This window comes from Eptatretus burgeri, chromosome 6 (genome assembly GCF_056783735.1).
Source record: "Eptatretus burgeri isolate ZD-2024b chromosome 6, Ebu_testis_v1, whole genome shotgun sequence".
In the NCBI taxonomy this organism is placed as follows: domain Eukaryota; kingdom Metazoa; phylum Chordata; class Myxini; order Myxiniformes; family Myxinidae; genus Eptatretus; species Eptatretus burgeri.
The window spans coordinates 39,619,693-39,641,768 of record NC_140966.1 but is presented as its reverse complement, the minus strand read 5'-3'; the positions used below and the strand labels follow the sequence as shown (position 1 = coordinate 39,641,768).

At 43.4% G+C, this 22,076-nt stretch overlaps 1 protein-coding gene across 5 annotated transcripts in view; it reads right to left on the bottom strand.

Annotated features, from left to right (window-relative positions):
* Positions 1-1,491: 1,491 nt before the first annotated feature.
* LOC147024598 (casein kinase I-like) overlaps positions 1,492-22,076 on the bottom strand; it is a 149,248-nt gene continuing 128,663 nt past the window's right edge. For 4 of the 5 annotated variants that reach the window (XM_085884653.1, XM_085884654.1, XM_085884655.1 and 1 more), the window contains 3 exons: positions 21,017-21,188; positions 20,683-20,822; positions 17,545-18,009 (listed from right to left, as the gene is read on the bottom strand). In XM_085884653.1, coding sequence (XP_085740779.1) covers positions 17,560-18,009; positions 20,683-20,822; positions 21,017-21,188 — 762 coding nt within the window. In that variant the 3' untranslated portion in view covers positions 17,545-17,559. Of the gene's footprint in view, positions 1,606-17,544; positions 18,010-20,682; positions 20,823-21,016; positions 21,189-22,076 lie in introns of those variants that run through there. The other variant, XM_085884657.1, reaches the window with a different exon arrangement.

Sequence of the window (22,076 nt, the reverse complement as noted above, 5' to 3'; positions counted from 1 at the left end):
CTTTCCTATTGGTTTTCATGACGCTTTATTTAATTGCATTGGAATCTGAAACGTCGTGGGAACACTTTACACAAGTCCGTTCACCGTGCACATTTGCTATGCGTTCATGCAATTCATGTTCCCGTGTCTGAATATGCTCACAGCATGCTTTCGGCCATGTGCGAGTGGGATCACGAGCTTGTGCGTTTCCTTGATCTGAATGGATTTTGATGTTCAACCAACTTTTCGAATACGACTGCAACTTGAAGGTGAACTTCAGATGTGGAATTTATGCCTCGACCATCGATGATACATTTTTATATTGCAAAGTTGAAGAACAATGCATCGGAAGTTGAAAAGACAACAGAAAAGGGTGAGAAAAGGATCACATTAAAAAAACAATTTAAAAAAACTGCCCGAGAATCAAGGATATGCTCACAGCTGTTCCGCAGGATTAAAATTTCAAGTCCAGAAATAGCTTCACAGATTACATTTGAGCAGATCAAGCCAGTTTTGCGAAGAGAAGAAGGGTGAAACCGAGATGCGGGAAGCACATGCAAATCAGAAAGCTTGAGCAAATCGATCTTTTTACCATTTTGTAATATAGTGCATGCAAAAAAGATTCTGGATCTCAGGGCCACCGTGAACGCTCCAGAAATATACAAGTACAACAATCTTTCAAAAAGATCCAGTGACAAGAAAGTCGAGCTATTCACTGCAAGCACTGGCTGGCTAATCCGCTTTAAGAATCACCACCAACTCAACTTTTCATTTGTGCAGTGAGAAAGAGCCAGGGTGGACGTGACTGATAGTGTAACCGTGAAGAGACGAGGGTGCCGGCTGTCCACAGAGTACATGCAAGTTGGAGTGTACAATGTAAATGAGAATGGATTTTTTGGAAAATACTGAAGACCTCCACATACAAAGAAATGCCTGCTGTTGGGTTCAAGTCCAAAGCAGTGCTGAAACTTCTATTCAGTAAAAAAAAAAAATAATAAAAATCTAAGGAGGTACGAACACCACTCGTGCATGCCGATCCATCAGGCAAAGATAGGTGCAAGCACGTCGTCATAGGAAGACAAACATCATGGAGATAAAGGAGAAAGTAAGGACAAACCTATTCTCAGTTGTGGAACCCCGAAGAAAGGCACAGACATTGGGTGAGTGGTTGATGCACCATTTCATCTGGCATATCCAAAAATTTTAAAACCTTCATGAAAAGACCGTGCTCATTCTAGAAAAAGCCACGTCACACAGCCGTGGAATTGCCAAATAACAGCACATCTTTAACTAGACATTTACTCAGGCTGCCACCACCACAGGCCAAACATGGTAATATTATGAAGATCTCATCTGTGCGTTTGTCTGTTTGTCAGCAGAATAAATGAACAGCGAGGGAAACTCGAATGACCAAAATTTGAACAGAGCTTGATATTGTGAATGCATCGAACGAGTTTGACTGAGCTCACAAGGAAAAATACAAAATGAAATTAGTACAGGACTATATTTACTCACACCACGGCCATTCGACCGTCAAGTATAGCTTTGTGCATTCTGAGGCGGTATTGCACCAAGAGAAAACAACGGCACACGTCTGCACCTCCATCGAGTGTACTCCAGTTCTCTCTGTGAACACAAAGTTTCATCAGCCACAGGAGTCATCAACTTTGAGGAGCTTCCAAAGAAGAAATAGTTCTTTATTTATCCATTATGCTGAGGAAGCAGAGGCCATTCAAAGTTTTGGGAAAAGTGTGGCATGGACGACGACAGTTTTGACATGTGCAATGTGTGGAGAATGGTTGCAGAGTGTTGACTAAGCTCTGAAGATGATCATCATCGCCATTCAACAGCTTCTCTGATGAGGATGACATGCAACAAATCTCTCATGAAGAGAATACCACACAAGGCAGTAACATGCCCGAACGAGCAAAAGGCCAACAGCACTCGACCACCATCAGGACAAGCTGACAATGGAGGACTTCATCAACCTTGCAAAACCCGAGAGGATGCTGAGGAAGAACTGCAAATGGATGGTCACATGAAGCCAATTGAAAACATTGACAATTTGGACAAAGACCACATTGTCACCAACGATGATATTTGGCACAAAAGTTGGATGAACTTGGATTGCGAGAAAGCGAATGTTAAGGCCGTCACACCTTGACAATTTAGCCAGCGTATGCCTGACATGAAAAATTTGGCTAAAACGCTGGCACACATCGAATACGTATGGGTAAGTTTTGTATACGTTAAGAGCACGCTGGCATAGACCGTAGTATGCCGAGCTGTTAGACAAATTTTCCATGCTTGAAATTTTTTGACGTATGCCGGCGTATGACTCACACGTTCCGCATAACGCTGGCCATAACTTGTAGGCACGTTACGCGATCGTTGACACACGTTACTTGTAAGTTACTCACAAGTCGAAACACATCGAGGTAATGTTTAGCGTACCCGAAACTTATTTCTAACTTATGAGTAACATGTTGTAGGCACGTTACGCGATCGTTGACACACGTCGAAACACGTCACATGCAAGTTACTCGTAAGTCGAAACACGTCAAGGTAATGGTTAGCATCAGTGTTCCAGACGCCCTGGTTTTTTTTTCTTCTTCAGTATGACGGTGATGTTGACACCGATTTCTAGTGCAGTTATAATATAATATAATTAATAGGCTGCCGCTCAACGATTTAAATCATAACCGCACTAGAAATCGAAGTGTCAACATCACCGTCATACCGAAGAAGAAAAAAAAAAAAACCAGGGAGTCTGGAACACTGACGCGAACCATTACCTCGACGTGTTTCGACTTACGAGTGACGTACAAGTAGCGCGTGTCGACGTGTGCCAACGATCACGTAACATGCCTACAACTTGTGGCCAGCGTATGCGGAACGTGTGTCATACGCCGACGTATACCAGCGCACTACGACGTATGCCAGCGTGCTCTTAACGTATACAAAACTTACCCATAACGTATTCGACGTGTACCAGCTTGGTTCGGCAAATTTTTCATACATCGGCATACGCTGGCTAAAACGTCAAGGTGTGACAGCTGCTTCACACTTCGATGTCGAGTGCAGTTATGATTTGAATCGTCGAGCCGCAGCCTATGAATAGCCTACGCCACATGATCGTCGGCGATACGCTGCCGTGCGCTATGCATAAGTTAGACTATCGTTGGGCATAGGTTGTGAACACCGCCAACACGCTCAGCATTCGTTGGTATAAGTTATCTATATGTGATTGAAACGTTCTGTGTACGTTACTAATACGTTATGCATACGTTCAACACGTTATTATTCACCCAAAACTTAAAAAAACATCAATAGTTCAGCGTACGCCAGCATTTTACATATATTTTGATATCTTGCCATACGCTGGCTAAAACGTCAAGGTGTGACAGCCCCTTTACATGGCATACCACAAGACAGCAAGCAGCAAAAGATCAGCGACTTCTCAATTTGGCATCTTGCCCCTTCAGGCAACTTCAAGTCATCCTCAATTGTGAGATCCAATTAAAGCTCAAACTCCATCAACCTCATCCCCAACCACTACCAACTCACCTTGATCCTAATCATCATAAAGTTTGCTGGAAAGAGGAACATTTCATTTTCTGTACATTTTACATTGCTAAACTAAAATTTTGACTTCTGCAAGCTTACTGCTAACGTCTCACATTGCATCGTCCCTTTGAGGCACGTGCCTCATTCACCAGGGATGAGGTTTTGGCCTTGCCTGGGTCTGACTTTGCATTCTTGAAAATGATTTTGTTGGTACCACCGCTTTAAACTTTCCCAAATGTCTCCTCAACAACCTTCTAAATAGTTTGTCTGTTAAAAAAAAAGCCTTAAAGTTCACACATCAAACTGTACTTAATTTAGTGCACATTTTTCTTATTTCTTTAACATCTACGAGTAACAGTAGTCATTTCTTTCAGCAGCATCCCATGACAACAGTCTGAAATCTGCTCAAATAAACAAGGCAAACCTGGGTCAACAGAGCATTAAGCAGTTATTTGTGAGGTTTCTTTCAGCAGTCATCCATGCTCAACTAAGGCCAAGCAGCTACGTGATGTGCAAAACTGTTGTTTAGTGTGTGAATTTATATGAAATGCCAACGCATCAAGTGGTGCACCAATTTATTTGGTGAAGAATGTGCTTTTAAGCAATCCTCTCTCTGATGCTTGCCCGATTGCACCGTGCATATACAATATAGAACCGGTGTTCAACTAACTAGCCAACGCCAAAGAAAGATCATTGCTGTTAGTGAGGCCCAAACGTTTTGTGATAGAACTTAAAGACGTAAGTTGAGGAAGTGGAGGGAAGGGTTTGCTGGAAGGTCCTTTCAGAGAGACAGTGTGAAAGATTTGTCAGGATCAAAATATATTCCATGTGTTGGACAAGCTCTTGATTCTATCAACGTCTGCAGAGGGAAGAGGCTGTTGCCTGCTCATATTGTTACAGCTGTGGAAATTCGCAAACCACCATTCAGGTCCCGTAGGTGAGATAACTCTAAGTACATGTATAGTTAGCCCCAAACCCATTGTTTAGAGGGAATTTATGTGATTCATTCGGGCTGCGACGCTTTGAGTTAGGCGTTTTTCTGTTCTAGCTTTATTTTGAATCAACCACCAGAACCATCAAACCACCACCGATAAACCCTCCACCACCCTCACCTCTCTCCTTCTACAGCCATTCCCGCACCACCTGTGAAAACTGAGCGTCGGGCTGTCTTGGGCTCGTTCAAGCGATACGCACCGAGCCGCAAGTGCAAATAGCGGCCTTTCCGAGGAAGAATTTGGATCAAGAATGCTACACACCCACTTCTGATCCGTCCAATCAGCAAGCGTGGAGCAGCTTGGCCCCGCCTCCAGGCACGTCCGTGTGAAATCGAAATATGCAAATTCTAGGATCAGGGGAGGTTCACGCCCACTTTTCCTCCGTCCAATGGGCGAGCGTGGCTCCGCCCCCGAGCTCATCCTGATCCGGAAATTTGCATATGGGTTCTCCTGCCGGCCGATAAAACGCTGAGCGCACGGCGGAGTGGGGCAGAGTCGATTTTGGTGGCAGAGAGTGGAGTTGGGAGATGAAGGCGTCGAGTTGGGTTCTGCAGTCGGCTGAGGAGAGTTGTGGCAAGAGGCCAAGGAGCTCGGGTCCGAAGCGAGAAGGACGGCGGTCGGCAACAAGGTCGCGGCGGGAGATCGCTCGTCGCGGGACCCCAAGCCAGCCAGCCAGCCATTCTCCCTCCCCCAGAGCATCAACAATTCCCCCCTTTCCCCCGTGCTGAGATCGTGCAACAAGGGGGCCCCGTTCCCACCCCACTCAAAACGTCGTGCCAACGAAACCCGCGAAGTAGCACGGAGTCAGGGCACAGCCACGCGGCCACGTCTGCGGCTCGTCCGCCAACGCGCCACGAGGACACGGGTAGGACCCACCCGGTCTCGCGGACCTGGCCGCTCCTTCAGGTCCCGCGCACATATTGGCCTACAGGCCCGTCTACCCCCTTGTCTATGAGGGTGGCTTCTTTCCTTTGCTTTTGAGTAAATGTGTGTCGGCGCCGTGTCTTGTAAAGTAGAACTGTGTAAGTGTTGTCGTGTGTACGCGTATTCGGTTGTAACTCTGCGTCGTTGTTTCTTTTGTTTACCTGATATCTGTTTGGCTGTATATGTGTGCTCTCTGTGTGTCACGTAATAAATGTGCATTGTGTGAACTGTTTTCCCGTTTCCCTTCATCTTTTCTTTATTGACTCTCCATCTTGCTTCACGTAAAGGGTTTGTAGTGGGCTTAAAACGCCCGATAATTAATCGGAACCGTCGAGGCCGACGATAACACCGCTCGGTTATCCCGATAGCACGGAACGGACCGCTTAAGCGGTTTGTGTCCGGAGTCGGCCTGCGGCGAGGTACGATCGCCCGGTCGACCATCCGCGCAGGTACTTAGGTAGATCGAATTTGGCGAGCAACCCTATCCTGCGCGGGTGGGCAATTGGCACGGTCGTGGTGCGGTTAAACTCCCACCCGTGACTGGCTCCCGGCGTTGTTCCGAGAGGGTCACGACGGAATTGACGGTTCCGGTGGGCGAGGCGGCCGCCATTCGAGTCGAGCGGCCGATCGCACGCCGGCGGGCGCGAATTCGCAACAATATTAAGGATGAGAGATGCTACAGCAAAGCAACAATCAAAGCAGGAATCACAAATATTGTTCATGAAAATGAGGAATAGGATTGAGCCCAAGACAATGCCTTGGTGCACAATGCCAGCCTCAACAGAGAAGAAATGAAAAAAAAATTGAAATCCCATTGAGAGCCATGCGCTGATGAGAGTGGAGGAAGTCAGTAAGCCATGCGACGAGGTGGTCAAGGGTGCCATAAGCAGAGAGTGCGGAGAGCAAAGCGGGGTGAAAGACTGCATCAAATGCTCAAGATATTTCCAAGAAGATGGTCCCATTCTCACGAATGAGATCGAGGGTCACCAACCATTGTTGGGAGAGCAGAGGCAGCATGTCAAGGGTAGTGACTGGGTCTAAATCTGAACTGATGGTCTGAGATCAGGCCATTGGAGCGAAGGAAGGATTTGATGAAAATAAATTGGAAGCAAGCCAATACACCTGTCACAATGCTAAAGGGATTGTTGCATGGCAAGAAAACTAGAGGCAAACAAAAAAAAAATTATGATAAAATGTCTCATTAACTTGAAAGATCTCCAGAATTAGATCAAAATCACAAGAATTTCACAACTGCACAATACTTGTAAAGCTCACAGAAGACTTCTGGACTTGCACAAATAAGGAAATAAAAAGGGTCATGAAAACTGTGCTGTCGGAAGCAGGAAATAAATAAACAATTTTTTTTTTAAACAAACAAACAAACAAAAACAAAAACATACAAAGGTCACGGGAATCTAGAATCTGGAATCATCACTTTTGAACTCAACTTGATGCTAAACTCAAAGCACAATGGCTACAGACCATCTCCGTTATATTTTTTAGAAAGAACAGCTTGTAGTTGGGAGCAATTTCTGACAAAACTTCAAGTTAGTTGTGCTTTGGCTTTCTCTGCTGTGTCATTCTGAACAAATTAGATGATAGCTTTCTGTTTTTGCTTGTATTATGCGAGATAAGTAGAGGGAGAACAAAGTTTGGAGACAGATGCAAAAACAGCACAAAATCAGGCCTGTGTTTATACCAAACTCAAATAACATGGTTATGCATTTTTAATAGAACGTCGATCGCTTTAATGATCACTTAGGAAAGGATCCTGAGCGGTTTTCTACATGCAGCACCCTGTAAATTCATTCACACTCACCGTCTGCCAATAATTGCACAGAGCCATTTGCATCAAAACAACCACTGCACACAACTTTGCATCCATCTAAATTACAATTCACTTGACATCCCCAAGGGCTGCAAGGCAATTGGAACAATGCGGAGGTACACACGCACTCGCCCGTAATGCCACAGCCACAGTGTTGGCGTGTACGCAATGCATACTTACAAATATATCGTATTCAATTATTCACACTTTACAACGCAATGCTGTGGACCATGGACAATATCATTAAATTTATAATAAAAAGAAACAAATAAATAATAATAATATAAAATATATATATATATATATATATATATATATATATATATATATATATATATATATATATATATATATATAAAAATCACATTTTCATTTTCCCACCACATTCACAGCCCAAACCTTTTCAAATTCTGATGCATTTGTACATTTCAGCAACTACAAATAATAATTTTTAAAATGCTGAAAAAAAACAAAATGGAGTGGGAAGCATTTTACATATATGTTAATGCCATCATGCGATTTATTTATTTTTAGAATGAGAATCATAAAAGAGCTGGTAATTTTCCCTTCTCCATAATTTGGACATTCAAAACCTCCAGGAGCTAAAATAGCTTCAAAATATTTCACTGCATACTTTATTATGCATCATGGTCGGGAGCGTTTCTGAACACAAACCACCTGAATCCACCACCATCGTTAGGCCGACTCACATCGGTTCACAGATAAACAATGGATTGTATCAACTCAAAGACAAGTCGAGTATGTTTACCACTCCAGGTAATGATGTACATCTGCCAAAATGTGTTGGTCCATCGAAGAGCAAATTAAAAATAAATAAAAAATTTAAAAATGAAATAATTTTTTGTTCTGAACAAGGGCAGTCAGAATGTTAGCCACATCTTTTCTCCAAAGGCAGCAAACGTACTCCAATCATCTTAGTCTATTTACAATGGAGCAGATTGTGTGTGCATCAGAAATAAAGCCACCTTTGGTAGTAGCAGGCAATACAAATAATCTTTCTCTTTCTTCATAATATGAGGGAACGTTTTCAAAATTATGATATGGAGTATGAAATGTTGTAATCAATAAAAAAATTTATTTTAAAAATGACAAATTGTAAAGTGCATTTCCAAGAATGTGCCTATGCCCATTGCCCACCAATGTGGACCGAGACGGGTACTCTGGCCCAGAGGGCAGGCGTGCCTGCTAGTTTATGCAATTAATTGTTCCAGTGTTAAACTAATGGGGTAGCCATAGCTGTGTGTCTTCAAGTGAGTGATTCATCCGGGTTATACTTTGCCAAGACGGTTGGTTACTTGACAATTGAATCCTCTCTCACAAAATAAGGGGACAATAAAAAAAACAATTTAAAAAAAAACGAGAAAGGCACTCTTCGACCTCACGTCATCACCAGATCTGTCTCTGCCCACATTATGACATCACTATAATACTTGTACCAAGTTTAAATTAAATCCCTGAATCCAGATTTAAAATATTAAATAATTCTGACTGTCAGACCATGTGTATGATCAGGTTGAAATTTAAAATATATATTCCACATGTCTACGAGATCATAACTGTGACGTCTCCCGTCGAATGATGAAGAGGCTCAAGAAAAATAATTTTTTTTATAAATATTTTCGTTCAATACAATATGGCTGCCAGACCATGCGACCTATTAATTATTTGTGAACACCCTGGGATCCCCCAAAGCATGGGGAACATCTTGGTGAAGTTTCCCCTCAATCTGTAAAGCTGTTCTGAAGAAGAAGACTTTTGAAAAGTTTATTCTTCAAAAAAAAAAATATGACAGCTGCCAAACCATGTGACCTATGACATCATAGGTGGATAACTTTTTGTTCTTCATGAATAGATCATACCTGTAAAGTTTCGCCTCAATCTAGTCAGCCGTTTCAGACAAGAAGACTTTTGAATGTTTTTGTTTTTTTAAGGTTGCCGAACCACGTGACCTTAGTAGTCATCAACCCCTCCCCCCCTCCCCCGAGCCATAGATGTCCCTTGGATAAAGCATTTGATATATGCAATGACGACGTCATTATGAAGCCACCTATGCCACATCATAATCAACACATCAGACTTGTTTCCCATGAGGAGTACTTGGCATGTGCCAAGTTTCAATTTATTTTTTTTCCAAGGAGTGGTTTCGGAGATATATAGAGGGCCACAGTTTCCTTTTTTCAAACATAGTTGCCACATCACGTAACCCATGACGTACTAATTATCATTAAAACATTCTGCGTGAGTAGTCACACATATGGTGAAAAATTAGTGTCATTCGTATAAGTGGTTGCAGAGAAGAGAGAAAATTAGCACAGACGGACGCACGCACATACATACGGGCAACCAGAAAACGATGTCACTGGCGACTGTCAGTGGAGGCATACACAAAGAAAAGAAAAAAGAAAAATACAAAAAGAAAAAAAACATGCAAAATTCTCCAGGAACTTTAAATTCAAAATTCGCTGTTGAAATCTTCAAAATTGTATTGCATCGCTTTGCAAAAGACCCCGGTCATTGGTGCAAAAGTCGACTTAACCGAGACTCAAAACAAGCAGTGACAAAGCAGATAATATTTTATCAATTACTGCACATCAAATTATGCCTGCAAAGAAGCACTGCTGCTGTAACAGGAAACGACAACATCAAATGAAGCATGTCTGAAAATGTCACATGGAAGGGGGGGGGACCTTGCTGCACATGCTCTGCTCAAAATAATAAAGCACATGTGACTTGAGCAGAAGAAATAAATAAAGAAAGAAAGAAAGAAAGAAAGAAAACATCTGCACAAGCCAAATGGAATATTTCCCCTCCCTTCAAAGGAAACACATTTTTATTCCAGAATTCCATTCCATCATTTCAAACACCAAAACACAAATTAAAAGAAATGCAAGGACCTCACAAGATGAGCAGCTGACCAATGCAAAATACTTTACAAAATATCACAATTACGTCTAAAAATAAGATTCATCAGATCTGTGTCCGTCCGTTTGCAATAGACACTGGACCGATAACCACCAAATTTGGCACACAGCCCAAGTCCGATCCGGGGATCGTTCAAAGGATATTTTCATCCAGCACTTGAGCCTTTAAAGATACCTTTTCTGGCTTTTTCATTTATACGCAATTTCATTGGTTGAGAGATATCACGTGACACATAACACCGCCAAAGGCCAGCAGACCTAATTAGTTGAGCTGTGTGTTTCACCCATTGGCTCACTGCATAGCTGACCTAACTCTACACACAATTGGAACCTAACTAAATAAATAATACGTTCACCATTTTCATGCTGCGGTAAGTCAAAGGTATGTGCTATGGTAATGGTGTACGTACATTACGTTCCGATAAGCAATCACCATGCTGTGCCCGTCCCTTGAAGATGTATCTACTATAAATGGATGAGGTGTGTGTGCGTGTGCGTGTATGGAATATTATCAATAGTTCCCTGGAGTCAGGACAGGTACCGGAGGATTGGAGAGAAGCAAATGTAACACCATTATTTAAGAAAGGATCCAGAGAAGAATTGGGAAACTAAAGACCTCTTTGAATTCAGTTGTGGGGAAGGTGTTGGACACATTAATCAAGGACGAGATGAGGAACCATTTAAATAAACCAATGTTACCCACAGGGTGACCCGTATCTTGCCAAAAGGTGACCACGTGTGACTTCTTTAAGGTCACACTGAGGTGAACAGAGCTGCTATCCACCAGGAGCGACTCCTTGAGGAATATCTGCCTACGAGAGATTCCGATGAGAATCGTTCTACAGAGTAACCATGAAAAATATGCTTTTGCCTCATAACGTCACCAAATGACGTCATAATGTCTCAAGCTTGACATATCAAGAAAGCACTCATCGAGGTGTTCAATTTGAGGTACTACACGATATGGTTCCTAAAACTTGAAAATTTGACCTTGGAGTCAAATATGTTTGACCTTTGGCGCTAACCATGAAGGTCAAGGCCAATCGCCACCGAAAATTAATCAGCTGAGCGCCAGACCATGAACTATATTCCCATGAAGTTTGAAGACGATCCGATCAAAATTACTCAAAAAATAAGGGTTTCTTCGACTCCCCTGATTTGCGACAAAGTGACCTTGACCTTTGACCTTCAAAATTTTGTGCACTGAAAGGGACCTCGATAGGCCTCTGATATGTGAAGTTACAAAAATTTCCAATGATAACTGTGCTCTGCAGAATTTTTTATACGTGATTACAGACAAACAAACAAGAAAAAAAAAACATACAAGCTGACTAACATATCTTGCAAAAACTTCGTTTTGGCAAGATAATAAACACAAACTAATTAACTTAGGTAGTCAGCATGGGTTTACCAAAGGTAATTCCTGTTTAACAAATCTTTTAGAGTTCCATGAAGCAGTGTCTGATTGTGTGGATGAGGGAAAGGCAGTGGACAGAGTATATCTAGATTTTAAGAAGGTATTTGATAAGGTACCACATCGCTAATTGGATTGGAAACTGGCTTGGCGATAAGAAGCAAAGAGTGGCTGTGAGTGGGAGGATACAAGTAGTGGGGTACCTCAGGAATCAGAACTGGGACCATTATTATTTACATCAACGATTTGGATAGTGTGGTGAAGAGTAAGCTTTCCAACTTTGCAGATGACACAAAGCTTGGAGGTAACATGGATAGCAGAGGGGGTGGTGAACAGATTCAGGAAAGTATTGATACTTGTATAGATTGGGCAAAAGATTGGCAGATGGAATTTAACCTGAGCAAGTGTAAGGTGTTGGGGATGGGAAAGAACAATGAAAATAGAGATTACAGGATAAAAGGGGTAATTTTGGAGCATGTCACACAGGAGAAGGATCTGGGGTGGTAATATATTGGAGGTAAGCAGGCAGCACAGTGCCAGGTAGCTTTAGGTAAAGCAAATAAGGTTTGAGGTTGTATTCGGAGGGGGATCATATATAAATCAAAAGGGGTGGTGTTAACATTGTAAAGGAATTTAGTGAGGGCGACATCTAGAATATTGCGTGCAGTTTTGGTCAACAAAACTCAGGAAGGAAAGAGAGGCCATGGAGAGGGTTCAGCGCAGGGCGACGAGATTGATTTCGGGCCGAGTTCGACTCAGCTATGAGGAGCAATTGAAGTCGACATAGGGCTTTACACACCAGAAAGGAAGCGGTTACAAGGAGATATGATAGAGATGTTTAAGATAATGAATGGAAGAGAAAATGAGTGCAGATGAATTATTCAACAGAGCAGACAGTGATACGACCAAGGGACATAGCCTGAGAGTAAAGAAGAAGAGAGTTGAGATTGCAGCAAGGCAGGGGACTTTCACTCAGAGAATAGTTAATGCAAGGAATAGTCTCCCTGGAAATGTAGTGGGAGCAGAAACAGGAAATTCGTTTAAATTAGAATTAGATAGGAACCTGGGGGTTATGGAGATAGAGGGGTATGGGGGTGGTGATTAAACTTTTAGGTAGTTTGAGCATTGATGAGTGATTGTGTGCATGTGTACAGAGTGCTGTTGGTGGGGGTCTCGTCAAGGGGTGTTGTGTGGTTGATGCGGTTTTTTTTGTATACATTGTCAAGGCTCGTATGAGAGCTCACACACAACGCACAGCAATGGGAGCAAGAGACAAGAGGGCGGGAGAGGGGAGGAAAAACAGTGGGGAACAGACATGAGGAGATCTGTCGAAGGGAGAGGGATGGGGCGGGGAACACGGGTATAAAAGATGGACATTACAGGGACTTTCAGGAAGGAAAGCAGGGAATTTGGAGGTGGGGTTGGGGTGGATTAACGAGGGTAGAAAAGATCGAGGATTTGGATGGGGGACGATAAGAGGTGGTGGTGAACAGCTGTTTTGAAAGTCTGGAGGGAAGAATGGGATTGAATAGAGTGAGGGAGTTTATTCCAAGTAGACGGGTCAATATACTGCCTGATCCCAAAAAAATTTGCAAATTTTTGTTTTATGCTTATTTCTAGTAGTTTATGATGTGGAAGACAACATATTAAAAGTGAGACAATTTTGACACATGGGAAAGTCCCTCAGTGACGTCAGAAAACAAGATGGCTGCCGGCAGATAAAACGTCAAAAAATTGACTGATAATCATCAGACCACTAACAATAAGTTAATTTTGCACCAATATTTGTATTATGATCGTTGCTGGTAGTTTATGCAGTGCTAATCCTGAGACCATTCGCAATTTAAAGTAAATATTTGCACAAATATATGTTCTTTGATTGTTTCTGCCAGTCTATGACATGGAAAGCAACATATAAAAAATTGGACAATTTTGACACATGTGGAAGTACCATATGCCTTCGAGTCTTAGATTCCAGTTTCATCGTCCTCCTCCTCCTCCTTTATCTCTGGTTCAACACTCATATTGTCACAGTTGCTGTCCTGGCAATGTCCACACGCACTGGTGCATTCTAATCCATGCTTCCTACATGAACACCTTAGTGTTTTGCACCCTCTGAACAGTTGCAGTGAATCATCTGAAGTAGTATGTCTGGAGCAGGGCTTTTGTCTGTCATCACTGGAACAAGTTTTCCTCCTTCTACCTTCCATCCCCACTCCGTTGGCTCCATTCCACAACAAAGGCCCATCCATTCCATTACCTGGTAATAGGTCCACAGAGAATGAAACTTGCAGGCAGCGGATGTCGAGGGCAGTCTTTCAGGAGTGACAAATGCCTTAGCCCTTGCAACCTTTTTGCAGAGAATGTTGTATCTGATCGATGCCAATGAGTCATTCTGATTTGCTTTAAACAATGCCACCATTGCTCTGCAGCCTGCAGTTTCAATAACATCCTGACTCTGCTGTGGTTTACAGAACACCTTTGAGCTGTCTATCAGTTCCTTTTCTTTCTTGATGATTCTTTGAAACCCTGACTTCTTTCCAATCCCAAAGACACGAGACGTTGCGTCACAGCCAGTTAATGCATGAAGGAACAATATATCTCTGCAGGCTGCATTTCCAAGTATCTGCTGAAGGACTTTGATATTGTAGACATTTGATTTTGCCTTGTCAGAACGGAAATAGAGTTCAATGCAGTTTGTCTCCACCATATAGAAGAGCAGGAGGAGAAGGAGATCTGTATCTTCTCCAATGAGGGTTGTAGATCTGGAAGCCGCTTTTGCAATCTCAACATCAGCATCTCCCTCTGCTTGGATCACCTCACAGCCTTCCTTGCGCAACACCTCTCATCAACAGTATCATTGCCTGCTTGTTTGACTCATTCGACAGAAAGTCCTCCTTTTTCCCAACAAATTTTGTTGACTCCGTAATGTTAACCTTGGTGACATTCTTGTTTCTATTCCGACGTTGATGAGAACAGTCCTTTGTGCTTGGCCCAGCCTCATAACCATCAAACACAACAGCAGCTTTGCCATAGTGTCTGACTGTAAATGAGGCATATTCATCTGCAATGGAACTGTAGGTGAATCCCTCTGTCCACTTTAAGTGGTGAATAAGTGATCCCCCATCAAGAACATAGTGATCTGTTCCTGGAACTGTCTGGTTGACAGCATCGTCAGATTTGGTTGTAGCATAATTCCTTATTGCCTCCGCCAACTGTGGTTTATCTGGCTGGCGCAGGATGTTTTTTGCCTCAAAAAGAGACATTGGGTATGGGCAGAGTTCATATTTCATCACTTCACCTATCTGGAGATCTCCCGTCTGTGACACGACTAAGAACCTCTGGAATAGTAACGCTGGATCTATTGTGCGGTCCTCAGCAACTTTGACTGCCCTGCTGGATGCAAGTGTCTTGACTTTAGAACTCCTTTTGTGTGAATAGGAGTAAGCTGGGTGATCATCCATCTTCTTGACAATGCCACTACCTACTTTTAATCGGTCATGAACATTGACATCCTCATTTGCAGTAACCCCTGTGATGATATTGCGCAATGACTTGTCATCAGAAAATGGTGTGAAGCTGTCCAGTTTTTCGGCAACTTTGCCACGATCAGCTTCATCTCGACTCACCCTGGATGTTGTCAACTCCTTATGTTGTTCACTTGTTGAGTAGCTACTCGAGGTCAGTTCTTGCATAGCAAGGTTGTAGGAGGACGATATGGTTGAAGACAGAGTCCAAACTGCTCTCTGGTGCTCTGACATCCCACTTCCTCGAGTCAGCCCCCCTTGGCTTTTCAGTGAGCGCATTAATGTCTGTTCTATCACAAGATCAGAGCCTAGGCCAGCCCAGTATTGGTCACTGCGCCGGATTACATGATAACCAGATTGGAACTTTTGATGAACCTCAGGGTTGTCATCCTCTAACGCAAGCATCTTCTTGAGATAGAGTCGAGCTGACTTCAGGTAATTGGGATGGCCAGCAGCTGCAAATATCGGCAAGCAAGCTGATATGGCTTGGAGATGCATCTCCCGGGACCCCGTCCGATCAGCTGCCACAAGTGCCCTTGCAATTCCCAACATACGCTGGTAGTTGATCCAAAGTGCACTGGTTTTCAAGTCCTTTGCAAGTTTATTCCTTTCCTGATTCAATCTATTGGCAATGAAATGAATGCACCCTGATTGCAACACAGACTCTATAGTGTCACTTTCGACAGTCTCCAGGGAAATGTACAGTCGCTCCAGTTCCGCCACTTGTTCTTGAAACCCAGGGTCAACTTCCACAATCTTGCCAACAACCTGACGTGTAAGACACTGATCCACAAGCAAATGGCCACGAAAAGCACGTTGCACCGCCTTCCCACTCAGCATGTGCACAACAGCATTTTGACCATACACTGTTTCCAGGATCTCTTTCAGTCCACTTTCATCCATCAAACTTCCAATGGCACCCAACAAATTCATTAATGTGTGGAAGCTCCCAAGCAGTAGCACTGCATTATGGATTGGGTTATCAGCAGGAAGAGCATTCACTATCTCAGAGGCCTTCCAAAACAGCGGTTGGTCAAATGTGATGATTGCTGGCATGTTGTGTTTTGATGCAAGTTTGCTCAGGTAATCAAGAGTTGACAAGATGCAGGTTTTGTCACCTGGGTTCATATCAATCATTGGGAGAAACTGTATTGAGGCTTTCCCTGGGTGATCACACTCCTCATGCAGAAAGTGCATCATGCCTTGCCAATTTGGTGCACTCTTTTCGAAGCAAAATGACAGCTCTCATAATATGTCAATTGTGCGATCACAAATTGACAACAAAGGGAGGGGCTGAAGTTTGAGGTTGCGGTTGATGTGCTCTGCATAGCGGTAATCTATTATATTGATCTTCGTCAGTTCGACGAGCTTCCTGTCAGACATTTTCTTTCTAGATATGATGTGGCTAGATTGCCGCCCTGGTGTAATAGCTGCTATCATGCCCATCCCGTGAAAGGTACCCTTTCCATCTAACGTTATCATGTTGTGGTCTACATTGTCTCCAGCAAATAACAAGGATGTATCAAGAATGTCGGTGTCACCTCCAAACACATCCGGAGCAAGAGAAGAGGCTGCATTTACTTCAAACCGTTGCACTTCGGAGTAAGATGAGGAAAAGCCAAAGGTTGATAGACTATCTATCAAGAAACGAGACCTATACAAGTGATGCATTTGCACTTCAAGACCAAGCTGCAATTGTGCAATTACAGCCCTTGGACGCACTGCTTGGATGACTGCTTGTCCAATACCAGCAACCTCCCTAGATGGATCTTTCCCGACCAAAAGATGCTGCAGCAAGAATCGCAGGCTAGCTGGGACATACCCCAATGCAGCAGTAAGGCTTAGGTCTGCAGTAGTTGGGTATGTATCCCCATGTGGTGCAACTGTTGTTTTTGTCACTTTTTATTCGTTTTGCAGCAGTCTGAAGAATTGCACGTTTTTGTGCTTCTTCATCATCTTCTCGTGGTGCATTGTCGTGGTCACGGAGGATCTGGGACGTTTTTTCTCTGAATGTCACAATGTCTTTAAAGCCTCTACCCTCTGCCATGAATATAGATTCACCATATCGTTTTTTAAGCTGTTCCTTCATGTATTGGTTCCCATATGCATTGGATTCACTATCGCCCAGGTATTGTTCCATTCTCGCCACGAGGTCTGTAATTGTTCACTGTTCCTCATCATTGTCTTCAAGAAAAGAGCACACCTTATCGAAAGCCTCATTCTGGTCACTGTCCTTAGGCCTTCCCATTTTTCGTCTCTTGTTTGACTCGGTCGGCTTGAACCGTTGTGGAATGTCTCGCATTGTGCGAAAATTAATGTTGCAGGACTTGTGGTACACACAGTCAGCTGCATGGAGATCACCCTCAAAATATTCAATGCGGCCTTAAACAGCAATGGCCCATTCATTGCTCCTTGTTTTGCAATGAACTGAAATAGTTTTAACAAATGCGTCAGTCTTCACGTAGCCAAAACTGGCTGTTTCTGCAATGGCATCGCTTTGGGTCTTCTTCCTTAACTTCAGTGCCGCAGAAAAGGCAATGTGTTTTACTGTCATATGGTTCCAGGGAAATGCGAGCACTCCTCTTGACTGATGGACCTGATTCCGCATGATCCTTCTGGTTAAAGCAATGTCCTTTTTGTTTATGTGATTCACTCGACATGATTTGTGAACACTGGTTCCAGCTAGAATTCTGATGTCAACTCCCCTTTCGACACTTGCACGGTTGATGCCTTCTGCTCCTTTCTCACGAACTAATACTGCTTCCTCACAGTCCAATCCCCTTTGGCATAAAGGGCAGGTCTCTTTACCATATAAAGAGTTCATTTTCTGTCTCTGAAAATACAAAAATGAGATCTTTTAGAAGCATGCAGTCAATTTACATTGGCCATATACATTGAATGCCATCAGAGCATTCTCCGCCCCTGAAACCGAGATATTTATGTAATATATATATTAGGAGGAAACATACTATGGAATAATCTGCATAGTGGTTCGTTTTCGACGTAGTGAATCGTGCATGGTTTTGTGACATTTTTATCATGTCAAAAATTTTTACTTCTCCATGGTCTATTTCTGTCCAACTTTTGATATGTTCCTAAGTAAGTCTTAAAATATAAGGAAATGCAATAAAACAAAAATTTGCAATTTTTTTGGGGGATGGCTGATCTGGTTGTATATTGACCCGTCTAAAAGGCAGGAAAAAAGAGGAATGAAAGAGTGAAGGTGAGCAGTGATTTGTGATTTTGGTAGTTTTACCAGAAGGGGGTTATTGGCGGACCTTGAACGCCCTGCGGAAATGTGGTGGGAAAAAAAAAATCAAAAAAAAAAATCGCAGAGAGAGCAGGGGGGAGAGGCTGGAGAGGAGACGGTCGAAGCCAAAGACTACCGACCTGCCTGCGCTGAGAGGCCCAAAGACTCAGCCTCATCGCGGGAAATACCAATGATCCGAAATGCCTTGGTTTCCACAGCATGAAGCCGAGAAAGGTGGGATGCAGGAGCACTAGCCCAGAGGGGAGAGCAGTACTCTATCAGGCTGCGGACGAAAGCTTTGGAGCTGGTCAGGAGCTCAGGTGGGCCGAGGAAGGACATTGCACGACGGAGGATTCCCAGTCGGCGACTGGCTTTGGAGGCGAGGTTTGAAATGTGGCTTTCCCAGGAAAGGTCATGGCAGATAGTGAGACCCAGAAGCTTGAAAGAAAGGACTTCTTCCAGAGGATTGTTGAGAAAGTGGATGGGGGGGGGGGGTTCTAAACGGTCTTTTCGGAGACATAGTGAGAGTGTGAGATTTGTCCGGATTGAAAGACACGTTCCACGTATTGGACCAGTTTGTGGATTTACCCAGATCTGCAGTGTGCGAAGAAGCTGTTGCATTCCGGTCTGAGGGATGACCGATGGTACGGCAGAGGGTGGAGTCGTCAGCAAAGAGAGCCCATCAGCCCTCCCCTGGAATTTTAACCACACTATTGGAGTTTTAACCAAGCCCATCAGCCCTCCCCTGGGAGAGAGGGGGGATGGGACACAAGAACTACAAAAACTTAAAGTAAAAGACTAAAAATTTAAAATTGCATTTTCTTCTTTGGATCTCATGTAGATAAACTGGTACAGTGTTCATGCAGGCATGATGGGGTGAATCTGAATGGCCTCTACGTGTATGTGTGTATGTGTGTGTATGTGTGTGTATGTGTGTGTATGTGTGTGTATGTGTGTGTATGTGTGTGTATGTATGTGTGTGTATGTGTGTGTATGTGTGTGTATGTGTGTGTATGTGTGTGTGTGTGTGTGTGCGTGTGTGCGTGTGTGCGTGTGTGCGTGTGTGCGTGTGTGCGTGTGTGCGTGTGTGCGTGTGTGCGTGTGTGCGTGTGTGCGTGTGTGTGTGTGTAGAGAATACTTCTAGTCTATTAATTACGTACTCCTATTCATTTGTTACACACGATTGGAAATTACCTTTTGACCCTTTGGATTGTCGAGACCTCTTCGAACTTTGAAGACCCTTTTAGACTCTCAAGACCCTTAAGACCACTAACGACCCTGAGGACCCCAAAGTCCCAAAAACTATGAGGACACAGAAGACCCCAAACACCCCAAAAACTCTGTAGATCCTGCAGAGCCTTAAAGACTCGACTGTCCGAAAAAAAAAATCCATTATAATTCCCATGATTTAAACAAATGCCATGTTAAGGTATATAAAGCAGCTTGACATGCCCTACCACGGAACGGCATTCGAATTACCAAATAAACAAGAAAAAGAGCACTCATCGGACATCTGTCTGTCTGTCTTTTGCAAAGACCGCTGGGCTGCCAACCACGAATTTGGCACACAGACCAAGTGAAACCCTGGGGTTGGCCTGTGTATTTTCATCCACAACCTCAGCCTTTAAAGACCCCAAACCACAAGACCTTTATTTTTTTTTACATGCTAGAGATTAGAATACATGCTTGAGAGAAGACTTTCTACATGATTGGGAGTGAAGACCCAAAGACCCATAAGACCCTTAAGACTATTGAATTCCCCGACCACGACACTTTAAAACCCCGAATACCCTTAAGATCGCAAAGACTCTTGAAGACTTCTAAGACCCTCAAGTCTTTTGAAGACCCTCAAGACCCCAAAGAGCAGGAAGACTACGAAGACCCTTAAGGCCTCAAAATTCCCTATAATCTGTGTAGGGGTTGGGAAGCAGATTCCAGCAGGATAGGGGGTCTTCAAAAAGTAAAGGTAGAGAAAGAATGGATGAATGATAGTGCTCAAAGAACTTTACACTAGAATAGAAAAGGTCAACATTATTTGATGAAATAAGAAGCCTGTAAATGGAAATTTAGCAAAAGGCAGTAAAACCGAGGCAGCAAAACAGGAAAGAGTTTGAGCAATTATATATTTATTTTAGCTCACAAGACAGATTTACATGACCTCACAACTGCCTCAGTAAAAACGAAAATTACCAAAATAGCTGAATTAAATAGATGCCACATTAACAAGCTAATAGACCAAAGGAAATTTTTCCTTACTTTTGCAGAGGGTCCACGGCTAGTCGTCTCTTGTCCGGACACGAGGTCAGAGGAGCGGGCAGCCGGTGTTGCTCTCTGCAGCCGCATGCATACCTTACGATCCTCGGGGGGACGGACTGCACCACGGCTTCCAGGAATACCTGCAAACACAAGATAGTGATTTGTCAAGCAAGATCAACCAGGAAGCTATTGCGGGAGCAAATGCTGAGTCTTTGCAACACAAGACAATCAGACACAAATCGCTTTGACTCTGCAAAACATTATATTTCAAGTACTGACCACCTTTCAAAACCATATCACACAAGTGCATCATTGGTGTAGACGTTCCATTTACCTGACAGCTGGTGTGTTGGGGACACAGGAGCACGTGCGGCTGGTCCCTCATGTCGAGCACGAGGTGCTGCTGTACCGAGGGGACGTGCAACGACATGTGTGCCGTTGGGGCGCTCTGCACGCTCACGCTCACGGCGCTCCCTTCCTGCATCTTCATGCGTGCGACCTGCACCCTGTGTGAAGAAAACAAAGAAACAAAGGTTGTATTTAAATAGGCAGAGCAATAAAGGTTTTCATTACTCAAGGGGTAAACATACAACTAACCAAACCAAAATTGAACTAGAGCGAAGTGGATGGTATGGCAATCACAAATCCCTACGCTTCCCATCTGAAGTAAGTTTTAAAGTTCCACCAGAAGACTCGATATCAAATTTTCATTGAAGAAAATCTTCAGTTTTGACCAATGACCAACCCGTGACCAGAAGTCCCACCCCATGGGACATGAAACGGGGGTCAAATTTTAAAAAAATAAAATAAAACAAACACCTTACATATTTCATGTGTCCCCGAATCTTTGTTCACATGCAGCACAAGGCTGCGGGGAAACAACATTGGCTGAGGGCATGGCTGTGTTGCTGATACAATGCCCTCTGCTGGATAGGACAAGAATTTTAAATTTGGCAATGGTACTCTTCATGATAAACCACCTACTCTTCGTGAAGGACACCATATGGGATCTTTAACATCCACCAACTGATGCTGGAAACTGAAGACGCACATTTAACATCCATCTGAGGGAGTGGGCAGACATCGATGAAACACATTGCCTGTGATACACTAGGATGCCCATTTATAGCTGGGTCAGGATTCAAACCGAGGCTGGAGAGCTTAGAGGCGAGTGTGCGTACCTCAGAGCCATCTTGTCAGCCACATCCCCCAATGTTGATTGCATATACAAAGTTTCATTTTAAAATGTGCCATAATTGCATTTTCTGGTATTCGACCTTTTGACCCCACGTCCAAAAGGCGTGTTACTGTACAGATTGAAGTCCTTGGGTAGACTGCCATGCCGATAGACAGTCACGTAATCTTAACTTTTGGCCCACCAAACAAGCCAAGTG